Source organism: Motacilla alba, chromosome Z (assembly GCF_015832195.1).
Source record: "Motacilla alba alba isolate MOTALB_02 chromosome Z, Motacilla_alba_V1.0_pri, whole genome shotgun sequence".
NCBI classification, from domain to species: Eukaryota; Metazoa; Chordata; class Aves; order Passeriformes; family Motacillidae; genus Motacilla; species Motacilla alba.
This window is the reverse complement of record NC_052046.1, coordinates 64,571,836-64,583,233: the sequence shown is the minus strand read 5'-3', so window position 1 is coordinate 64,583,233 and position 11,398 is coordinate 64,571,836. Positions and strand designations below refer to the sequence as shown.

Genomic DNA, 11,398 nt, shown 5'->3' with positions numbered 1-11,398 from the left:
ACTCCTCTTTTTGGACCTCTGGCGTTTGTGGAATATTCCTGACATTAGTCAGGACACACTTCTGGCTGATTACATCATTCCGATTTCGCCGCTAACTGTTCTCCCTTGCCATGTCAGTTGCTCCACCTTTTTCTCAACTAGTTCTGCATTCTGATGCCACCGACCTTTGCCTTCTGCTAGCGCGGTAAAGCAATGCTAAAAATCAATCTGACCATTTCCCTATAACCACCGAGATTCCTGCCCGGCGCACAAAATGGCTGTTTGCCCTTTAACCCTGTGCATCGACCCGACCCCGCCGGCAGCGGCGCTCAGGGAACGACTGGCAGAGTCTCAATCCCGGCACCCGCCTGCAGGGCCGGGCGTGGTAATCGCGCTGGGTCCCGCTGGGCCCCGCTCGGCCCCGCTCCGTCTCTCTCGGGCTCGCGCTGCCGCGGGGCTTCCCCTCAGCGCTGCCGGCGCGGTGGGGGCGCGCACGGGGCCTGGCCGCCCGCGGGGGCTGCGCACGGTAACGGGGCCGCGCTGCTGAGGCCGGGGCGCGGGCTTGGGGAAGGGAGGGCAGCGGGACGTGCGGAAATAGAAGCTGTCGCTGTGTTGCGCAGCGGTCCCGGCAGCAGTGTGTGTGTCTGTGTCTGTCTCTGTGTCTGTCTCTGTGTCTGTCTCTGTCTCTCTGTCTCTGTCTCTCTGTCTCTCTGTGTGCCTGTGTGCTTTTGGTTTAGAAACTACGATTTTTTTTTTTTCACACTCAGAATATTCATTTCCACATTCCATTTGAATTCTTCTGGTAAAGTTTCACTATGTTTGGAGATGGGTGGGATGAAGATTAGCAATAACAATATCACACCAATCGGAATAATTTCTTGTGTCTGTATTTTTGGTAATAATACTGGTTTTCTGTACAGCATTAGAGTTAGATCTTTTGCTTAAATCATCTTAGTAGTGAGAGGTATGCTCTCTTGCATTTTTATTTTCTTTTTTTTAATCTTAGAAGGCACAATGACTGATTTTGAAAAGAACCTGCATCAGGACATGGTTTCTCAGCTGCATGACTTTGCTGCTGCTGGAGACGCAGCCAGGCTGAAGGTGCTGCTCAGGCGCTTCCCATCACTGGTCAATGCAGCCACAGGGAATGGCTGGACAGCCCTCATGTACGGTGCTAGAAATGGACACCTCGAGGTTGTGCAGGTTCTTCTTCAAGAGGGGTAAGCTGTTTAGTAGACCCCATTCAAGAGCTCTGTTTTGCACCCCCTTTTTGCCCTAATCAGTTTTGTCTCAGAAGTAAATTTACCAGACAGGTAATGGCAGAATTTTCAGGGCTGAAACTGAGGAAAATGTATTCTGTGTCAGTTTATGACTGGGTTCTGCTGTTGCATCACACTTTTCATATTTGCTAAGAAAGTGTAAAAGTTACAGGCATCTCTAAAGTGACTCCTTTGATATTCAAGGATATGTCGTCACTTTTCACAGAGGCCAACAGAATAGAACAGAGTTTGCACCCTAATTCCAACCACTGTATTGAACATAAATTGGGTGTATTTGATTGTTCCACTTAAATTTTTTCTCTAAACTCGACTTGTAAACCACTTGAATCTTTGTTAATGTAGAATGTTTGCTGACTCTTCAGTAGGACATCACAGATTCACCTTTTCCAAAGTTACGTCAAGTGGAAAATGCTTTAAAACTAAGTTAGAATCAAATGCCTTTAGCTGAGTTTAACATTAATCAAGCCCAGGCTGTTGTGTTCTGAACTCCTAGTTACAGAACAAAAAGCAAGTTTAGTTCATTCTGTAGTTAATTACTAACTTCAGGCACAACATTCCACATCCTCCAGTAATCATCCCACCCATTCTTGATTTTTTTTTTTTTCAGTCATATCCAAGACCTGTAGCCTCTGCTGGGGCTCAGAGTGGGGCATTAAATGAACCACTGGTTTCTACTATAATCGGTACATTCCAGTATTTAGAGGGTATCTTGATGCAAGATTTTGTGTATTGAGGAATCTTTTGAGATGCTGGGAAATTTATCAGTTGGTAAATAGGATAACAGTTTTTTAACTTAAACTTTTCTTTAACAAAAAAAAAAAAGGGAATATCGCTTTTAAGCGTCCTTTTCGTGGTTGCTTTGTTAGGCAGTTGAATATAGTTTATGAGATGATGCTGTATCCTTATTGGTCTTCTTTTAGTTAATGCTTAGAGTAATTATTTTGACAGTCATAGTTGCTGGTTATACAAACATGAATGTTTATGAAGATAGTATTTCATAACATTACAGAGAATAATTCTAGAAATCCAGTCAGTTGTTTTTTTCTCACGGAATTGTAGCATCATAGAACGTCCTAAGTTGAAAGGGACCGACAAGGATTAAGTCCAACTCATAGTCCTGCACAGCACTGTCTCCAAGGATCACACCATGTGCCTGAGTGCATTGTCCAAACACTTCTTGAACTCTGTCAGCCTTGGTGCTGTGAGCACTGCCCTGGGGAGTCTGTTCCAGTGCCCTGTTCTTCTGGGTGAAGAACATTTTCCTGATAGCCAACCGAATCCTCTCCTGAGAGAGATTAATGTCATTCACATGAGTCCTGTTACTGGTCATGCGAGGAGTTGGTTTGGCAGCAAAAACTTGTAATTTAAGTTTTGAATAGTTTTCTAAACAGTATACTCAAACTCCCTCAAAAACTACTGAGTTTAATATAAAATCTCAGAATGATCTTGCCTGTGGTACAGTTAAATGTGTATCAGCAACATTAATATTACTGGCATCTTCTGGTTTTAAAAACTGATGAATCTAGTATTTATTACATAATTTGTAGTTTACAGTGTCATTTCTGTTTTATTTATCAATTTAAGATTAGCAAATAATGAAATTAATACTATTTTGACCTCCCAGTCAACCTCAACCTATTTAAAGTTTGGGTGTCTTTTTGGTTTTAGGATTTAATGTATGTGATGAGACAACATTCCCTTACCTGTTTCCCTTTACGGACATCTGGGTAACTAAAAGATCCCTGCAGGGACCAGCTTTTGTCACTAATGAGAGGCTGTATTCTTAATTCTAATTTTATTGTAAATCATCCAGAGTTAGAAGGGACCCACAAGGATCAACTCCTGCAGCTGCGCAGGTCATCCCAAGAATCCCGCCATGTGCCCATGTGTTTGAGAGCATTGTCTAAACATTCCTTGAACTCTGGCTTTGTGTCCTGTCACTGGTCAGAGTGAAAAGACACTCATCAGAGTGGAAAGATTAGTACCTGCACCTCTGCTTTCCCTTGTGAGGATGTTGGACACTCCAGTGAGGTCTGTCCTCAGTCTTCTTTTCTCCAGGCCGAACAAGCCAATTAACTTCAATAAAATATTTTATTGTAAATGTTTTGTTGCTGCTTCCAGTAGCTTCTAGAAAGTAATGCTTGTTAGGCTTCCTTTTTTCTTTTTTTTTTCCCATTTTGATTACTGATTATGAGAAACAGACCTATAGCCTGACTTTCGAAGCTCTGGTTTTGAGCCTTTTTTTTAATGATACAGTATGTGGAATTTCAGTAAATTCACTGCCTTTGTACTACTTAATGAATTTTGGTGAATGATAATCTGGAAAGGATCAACAAGAAAGGATCAACAAAATGTGAAATACAGCTTCGGCAAAAGAAGAAGAAGAAGTAAATTATATTTTATTACCATGATGCTAAACATTTTGCCTAAAGATTATCCCAGTGGAGACAGAGTGTCTAGAAGTTCTTGTACCTTGATAGTGTCAGATGCATATGCTGTAAGAATAATACAGCAACAGGACTCTTCCTAAGCATATTTACTCTGATAACCTCAGTTCTTTTCTCTTTATTCAGGTGTGACAGATCCATCGTTAATAAATCAAGGCAGACAGCTCTGGACATTGCTAAATTTTGGGGATACAAACACATAGCTAATTTGTTGGCTAATGTGAAAGGTGATCAGAAACCGAATTTTTTGTCAAATGATGTGAAAGAATATGAAAATTATTTTGGCGCGACACTTCTGGACAGAAGGAGTGATAAAAGAACAGATTCTAAGTGGCTAAGTGAAAAACAAAGCCATCCAGCTACAGTGTACATCCTCTTCTCAAATCTAAGTCCCTTGGTTACTTTGGGTGGGGGAAGAGAGAGCTCACAGCAACCAGAAGTAAAGCTTTGCAGGTTGCACCACAAGGATGTGGAACAGTGCATGAACCAAACTGGAGAATGTACCTTGATTTTTCTTGGAGTGGACCTTCAGTTTGACACGAACCTGATGGCTGCTTGCAATGGAAGAGTTCAGCAAGAAGATGAAGAAGATGGGTTAGTTGCTTGGTTTGCTCTTAGCATAGATTCTGCTTCTGCTGAAAAATTTAAACAGAAGCATGAGGACTGTTACTTTCTTCACCCACCGATGCCAGCACTATTACAGTTACCTGAAAAAGAAGCCGGTAAGATGCATAAAATGCAGCAAGTACAAAATGTAATCATAAAGATACACTTTGGTATTCCCTGAGGTATAATTCAAAGAAAAGACAAAACACTGCAAAGAAATTGTGTTTGCAGTGGCTTTAGAAATGGTAGTGGTTTTGTGAAGAATTTTGTATGTAAGAACATGTGCATTTGCAAAGGACTAATTTCTGCAATGACAATATTAGACTGTAAAACCTATTGATCATCATGGGTTTTAAGCAGTACTATTTAACTATTAATGTGCAAACATTATAAACATAAAGGAAAAAATGTGTCATTACTGAGTTTTCAGTAATGAAATTGTTAATTAAAATTAATAATTGCAAAATTATTAATTACAAGAAATGAGAACCTAAGTCCTTCATAACAGTGTGTTGGATACTCATATGACAAGGAAGTGTTGAAAAGTCAGGATGCCAAAGTGAATTAGTGTTAGTAAGGACATTAACAACAAATGTTGTTTATGACTGCTGTTGTAGCAGTTTTGTTTTTACATAAGGATAAAAGGAAAGCTCTACTCGAACCTTAAGTTTAAATGGAACAATGCATTATTGTGTCAATACCTGCTGTAGCCCTAAAATGGTCATCTGAAAAAGACTTGATGCATGTAATTTTGGCAGTTTGCCTACACAAAGTGAATTCTGTGAGAAACAGGGTATATTGATCTGGATGAATTTGTTTCTGAATGTGTGCAAATTGCCCTGTAGCTCTTTAGTACTATGTTCTTTTGCATTTGCTGTGCTGCAAAGAAAAAGGTCTGCATAACTCATACGGCTCAACTTCTCTTGTAGCTATGATTGTGATTCAAGCCACACTCTGATTTTTTGTGTTAAACCTCAGTACTTGATTTTGCTATGATGCTAAAAGCTTAACATGAATTACTACTTGATTTTGTGTATCCTCAATGTATTGTTTTAAAGGAGTAATAGCCCAGGCAAGATCTGTTCTAGCATGGCACCACCGTTACCGATTCTGCCCGACATGTGGGAGCGCAACCAAGATTGAAGAAGGGGGTTACAAGAAAACTTGCTTAAAAGAAGATTGTCCCAGTCTCCAAGGGGTTCACAACACATCATATCCAAGAGTTGGTGAGACTACTCACTCAAAAGTGGCTTGCTTGTAAATCAGTTGCTTGTAAATTGCTATGCATATATATCAATTTATTTCTAGTTATTTCAGCTGCTTCCTTCTGTCCTAGGTCTTCCATACTTGTTTTTCCACAGACAATGTGTGTCTCAGCTCTATTTAGGATTAAGTAGTTCAAGTTCTCTTTCTTGCACTAGTCTGTGATACAGAATTGTCACAGAATTGCTGTGACAATGCAAACCTTACTTCAACAAGTAATACCAGTTAGAAGTTCCAGCAGTATAAATGAGATATCGGCAGTATAAAGGGTCACATTTTAATTTTTTACTTAAAATTAGATGATAGTAAATAGGAGAAAAGGTCACAAGTTGATAGAGTTGCTTAGACCAATAGGAGAAAATATTAAGTTAGAAAGAAAAAGACAGATGCAATCACCTGAAGTGAGAAAATTTGTCAAAGTGCAACATCATATGAGAAACTGATAGCAAAGAGTAAACAAAGTCAAAGGTTGAAAGTAGTCAGTATTTAGTCAGTATTAACGTTGTCAGCAAAGTGTCTAGTTATTTGGTGTTTAGTCAAAAAGACATTCTTCAGACTTCTGTGGTGAAGAGAAGATGATAATAAATGAGTTTGTTGCAGAAACTGTTGATTTATGCTGAATGCAAAGGTTAGTACTGCTAATACTCTTAGCAGATTGTGTCCTTTGGTAGGTAGTAATTTCTGTCCTGCATTTCAAGCCTTGGTGGGTAAGCTGCTTCTACTAAGCATGTATGTTGCACAACCAGATGAAGAGGTGTCTTGCATGGAGGGTAACCCCTAAGTGAAATGAAATAACAGCTTACTCTGGGCACAGACACAATTATGATTTCAATATAATTTCTGTCTTTATATGCATTGGTATGCAATCGACTACTGCATTAAGTCTCTCAAATGTTGAAATATATTAATTTCATGTCCTTTGCAGATCCTGTTGTGATAATGCAAGTCATCCATCCAGATGGCAACCATTGCCTTTTAGGTAGGCAGAAGAGGTTTCCCCCAGGAATGTTTACCTGCCTTGCTGGATTTGTAGAACCTGGTGAGTAATTTCGTTTTCCTTCACCAAATGTATTTTCTCAATGAAAGTATTATACTGTTACAATTACAGAGAAATATAATTTGTGTTATCTCAAATTGAAGGTTTTTTGCTTCCTGATAGATGAGTTGTTACAATAAATGCACTCATTCTGTACCTTGCAGCTGCTGATTTATTTAAAAAAAAGCAAAGAGCAACTTGAGTAAATAAAAATACTGAACAGTTTTCTAATTATGTAGTCTTAAATCACTACTTAAATAAAAAAAATTCAAAATACATCACCTTGGCTGGTGATATTTAGCAAAGGATTTTAGAATAGAAAAAGTAAGTGTTAAAGTGTAAGTTAAAGCTAACATGAAGTTAGGTATATACTTACGTGATTGGGGCCTGATTGATTCTATGGAAGATAAGTAGAAATTACATAATTCTGAAAGAAAGATAAAGAGATTTTCCAATAGCTATGTCAAGCAATAATAGTTGAAATTAGTTACAATTATAAGTACCTGCTGAACAACTTGTAAAATATTCTTGTATTGTGAATAGATTTTTATCACCAGTGAAATTATAGTGAATAAATATATTCAGTAAACATGTGCAGGTTGACATACAGTGACAGCATGAACAAGGTTATTTAGGTATCATTTGAAAGAAGTCAAGATACTTATTTCTGATGGATGGACCGTGTCCTTTAATGAACCTGTAATCAGTGGTTACAGCACAGTACAAGTGTGCCTATGTAGGCTGGTGACCATCAGCATTCCACACACATGCATCTATGGTTGTCTATGGATATGGAAGCAAAGCTTTCCGTTGCAGTTTCAATTTACGGTATTGTCTGCGTGTGTTGAGACAATGAAGAATGAATCAGGCAATGGGAATAATACAATGTAGAAATGTGAGCAAGTATTCTGTATCTGTTTTCTTACTATTGTAATTCTGAATACTGATTTTTCAACTTGTAGTACATGCTGTTGAAATCATACTGAAAATCCAGAAATTAACACAGTGCTGGTTACAAATGAATATTTCAAGAATAATTATAGGAATGATGTATTTTCTACTTAATTTTTGACATTTTAGGTATAGTGATAATGGTTTCTGTGTATAATGAATTCAGGAAATAAATATTATTACACTTTATTTTCAAAATTCCATTTTGCTTTTGTGGCTGTTTTACCTTATGTGTCTTGTGCTGAGGTCCTTGCCCTGATCTGTGAACTAGATCTTATAGATAATTGCCTTGGGCAGTTTCAAATCTTTTGAGTCAGTTCAAAGCACAGCATGTGATCATTGCTTGGGAGTATTTTCATGAGCTGCTTGTTCTTTGCCCTTTTTGATTAGGTGAAACCATAGAAAATGCTGTTCGAAGAGAAGTAGAGGAGGAGGCTGGAGTCAAAGTTGCCCATGTTCAGTACGTCTCTTGTCAGCCGTGGCCAATGCCCTCCTCCCTAATGATTGGCTGCTTAGCTGTTGCTGTGTCCACAGAAATTAAAGTTGACAAGAATGAAATAGAGGATGCCCGCTGGTTCACTAGAGAAGAGGTAAAGTTCAATTTCGTTTTCTTCTTCTATTGATTAGTCTGTGACTGTATTGGTTCTGTCATACAACAGACACTTGCTTTTTCAGCAAGTCAAATAAGCATGTGTACTCTTCATTTTATCATACTGCAGTTGCATTATATTGTCATTGTAGGTTAGACCAACCAGAAAAAGACAGGTATTCACAGTAATGTCTGAGTTACTTGCAAGCTCATTTTATGACATTTTTGCCAGTTTGCTCTTCACCTTTCCCTTCTGTGAGATAGTCAAGTTATTTTAGCCCATGTCCTTTGCAAGCCTGTGCTTTTCATGCAGTAGTAGTATTTAATAGCATTATTCATTACAGTTTCTCCAAACAGGCATGCTACCAGATTTGCTGTGAGGGTGGAAGTTAAAGTAAGGACTCTGGGAATTCATTAGATTGAATATCTTTTTTTTCATGCAGTACTCTTTTAATACTTTGTTATTAAATGCAGCTTACTCTGCATTAATAAGACATCTTACACTTAGCTTCCATCAGTAGGTAAAATATAGTCAAATAAAAGTGAGGCAGAAAAGACTTTCACAGAAGTATTTCAGTTCATGAGTAAAAGGAAAGATTGCTTGCACAACTTAGGTTTCACAGGTTCTCCTATAGGCAACTTAGGAGCTAAGCTTTTAATAACACTGCACATCTGCCTAGCAGTTCAAAGCATTTTGACTGTAAGTCACCTTGAAGGTAAAGTTAGTCACCTACAATTTCAGTGTGTTTCTGTTAACACTGGGAGCATTATTTTAGAGGAGTATCAGTTCTGAATACAACTGGTCACATGCAGATTGGCGTATAGCTGGAAATATGCTTCAAAAATGTTCTGAAAGTGTATTCACATGTTACTTGCAACTGCTTCAGAAGTCTGAGAAAACACATCTCTGTGGCACCACATGTAAGCATAAAAAGAATTATTTTTGTCATAGTGTAGAGCACCATCTGGTGGTCCTTGCCACTAAAAGGCTTCACAGACACCTTAAATAGTATACTAGTGGTCTCCACAATTCTGTTAGGAAGAAGGTATCCTTTGGAGTACATTAAGCTCAAAAATGTCATAATTCACACAATACTGGACTTTCTCTGCATTTACCTTGGGGAATCTCTTAGTAGCTCTTTAATAGGTGTAGCAATGGCAGATTGCTGATCATTATAGGAAGATAATTTCTGCATTAATACAATATTAGATTCTATGTAGTTTGTAGTGCTATCTTCTCAAGATAAAAAAAAAATCTGCTTTTATTGCAGGTTGTGGAAGTTCTCATTAAAGGAAACCAGCGTTCATTCTTTGTGCCACCAAGTCGAGCTATTGCACACCAGTTGATGAAACATTGGATTGGAATGAATGCTAATCTTTAGTTCAAATCATTGGTTTCTTTAGGTTACTTCTTCTATTGAGTACTTAATTAGGAATAAATTAGAACTGTTTGTCTAGTGAAAGTGTAACTAAGTGGTTTTCTGAGCCTTTAGTTGGTTCCAGAGCTAAACTATGCAAATCTTTGTAGGTGTTTTCAGACCTGAATTAGATTTGGACAAAACCCAATAATTATCCCAAGCAAGCAAGCTCCAAATAAGTAGAATTGGTACCTTGTTGAGTACAGGCTGTGGTGTTTCTTGTTCTGGAATGAAATTATTATGCCTTTTTCGTTACACTTTTTATGTTTTATTTGGTCTTCCCCCACTGGAAGGAGTCACAGCATTTCAAAGAGGGCTGTCTGACCTTGCCCGCTGTTTAAATTCTCTACTTACATCCTCCTTTTTGGCCTTAATTGTTTCTTTCTCATTTTTTGCCTATCTCCCTTTTTTTAATTTGACCTGTCACAAAAATCTAACTTCAATGCTGAAAGCCTTACCAAGTATGGTTATGTTAAAAGTTAATAGCATATGTAACTAGTGAATATGTGGTACTTTTTACCTTTTACATTAATAACCTGATTTATGGTATTACTCAAAGCAGAGCATTTACCTCTATTTACGTCTATTCTGACCTGTCCTGCACTTACCCAATTGTATGTCAGCCTGAATTTAAAGGCATAACACAATACTTGGTTTTTGATCAAGGCGTTGGAGAGCCATCCCCGAATGCCTAAGTATTAGTGTTTTTATAAGATAATGATGTACTTATTGATGCTAGGTAGTGAGTAATTTCATTCTCTGATAGTTAGAAATGAAATTATAGAATAATGGAGAAGGAGGAACAAGACATATCTCAAAATATGCACAAAGTTCATATGGAAATAGAGATGCTAAGATTGTTACTGCTATTAAGAATCTTATAGTTGGAAGAAGTATATTAACTGCAGCTATAAGACTGCAGGGATAGCTATATGTTAATTAAAACATTAATGTGTTTTTAATGCTACAGTTTAGATTTGTGCCTTAAATTATCAAGTTATTTAAGATAGTGTTGGTATTCTAAAAATAAAAGTTTACTGGTTTAATATTAATTTCATTATGTAATAGTTCAGAGTCTGTCATTCTGCAGTCATTGCATGATATCAAAAGAAATGCAAATGACCCGAGGAAATTGTAGTGATAAATGTAAACTTAATATTTTATGATTTGTTTATCTGGAGTAATTTAAGTTGTTTTTAACAGTGAATGGTGTCACATTTTTTCCAAAATTCTCAGCAACCTGGAATCAGTAAAACTGTTGTAAAAATCCTGATTGTTCTTTGTTTTCCCCATCCATATCACACTATGCTCATCAGTTTTCATGTTTTTTTTGTAAGGCAGTACCTAAGAAACTTTAAAGCAAGAAGCCTTCCTGACAGATTTGGAGTATTTGACATATTATGTTGCTTCATTCTCTTCCTTGTTTTAGCCATACGTAAAAATAAATACAGGTTATCACTTGCCTGGCAAGGAGAAGGAAAAAATAAACTGCTTCCCTTAAAAATTGCTTTTACAGAGAAAGCAAGTTATGGAAAGCTGTCTTAGGTGACACAGACCAGCAAGACTGCATGGTAACGGCATGGTAATGGCAATTATCAGTTGCAAGTTGCTCATAGAGTAAAGGAGAATATTGGAAGGTATGCAGAAAGTGGCGGAAGCTAAGCAATGGAAGGAAGTTTCAACTAGTGCTGTGGCGATTACATTCAGACAGATGAACAACAAAGGAATGAGGAGCCAGATGGAAGAGGGAGGATAAAGCGTAAAGCAAATATAGGTAGCATAAAAATAAGTAGTTTATGGCTTTGAGGTAGCTAAATGTACATGACTAA

General features: G+C 37.8%; 1 protein-coding gene across 3 annotated transcripts; it reads left to right on the top strand.

Moving 5' to 3' along the window:
• The first annotated feature begins 298 nt into the window (after window positions 1-298).
• NUDT12 (nudix hydrolase 12) lies at window positions 299-11,057 on the top strand. 3 transcript variants are annotated; one of them, XM_038124242.1, is made up of 7 exons: window positions 299-505; window positions 986-1,199; window positions 3,833-4,428; window positions 5,371-5,538; window positions 6,501-6,614; window positions 7,953-8,152; window positions 9,423-11,057. In XM_038124242.1, the coding sequence occupies exons 2-7, from the start codon at window positions 994-996 to the stop codon at window positions 9,531-9,533; spliced, it is 1,395 nt and encodes a 464-aa protein (XP_037980170.1). In that variant the 5' UTR covers window positions 299-505; window positions 986-993; the 3' UTR covers window positions 9,534-11,057. The 3 variants fall into 3 exon arrangements, with proteins under 3 accessions (XP_037980170.1, XP_037980172.1, XP_037980171.1); XM_038124244.1 differs by lacking the exon at window positions 299-505 and adding an exon at window positions 598-617; XM_038124243.1 differs by lacking the exon at window positions 299-505 and adding an exon at window positions 663-781.
• The last annotated feature ends 341 nt before the right edge of the window (window positions 11,058-11,398 follow it).

Bases quoted from the DNA above. Each gene is read 5' to 3' on its own strand.
- NUDT12 (XM_038124242.1), top strand. From the start codon at position 994: ATGACTGATTTTGAAAAGAACCTGCATCAGGACATGGTTTCTCAGCTG. The intron at 6,615-7,952 runs GTGAGTAATTTC...CTTTTTGATTAG, and splicing joins TGCTGGATTTGTAGAACCTG to GTGAAACCATAGAAAATGCT. The intron at 8,153-9,422 runs GTAAAGTTCAAT...CTTTTATTGCAG, and splicing joins GCTGGTTCACTAGAGAAGAG to GTTGTGGAAGTTCTCATTAA.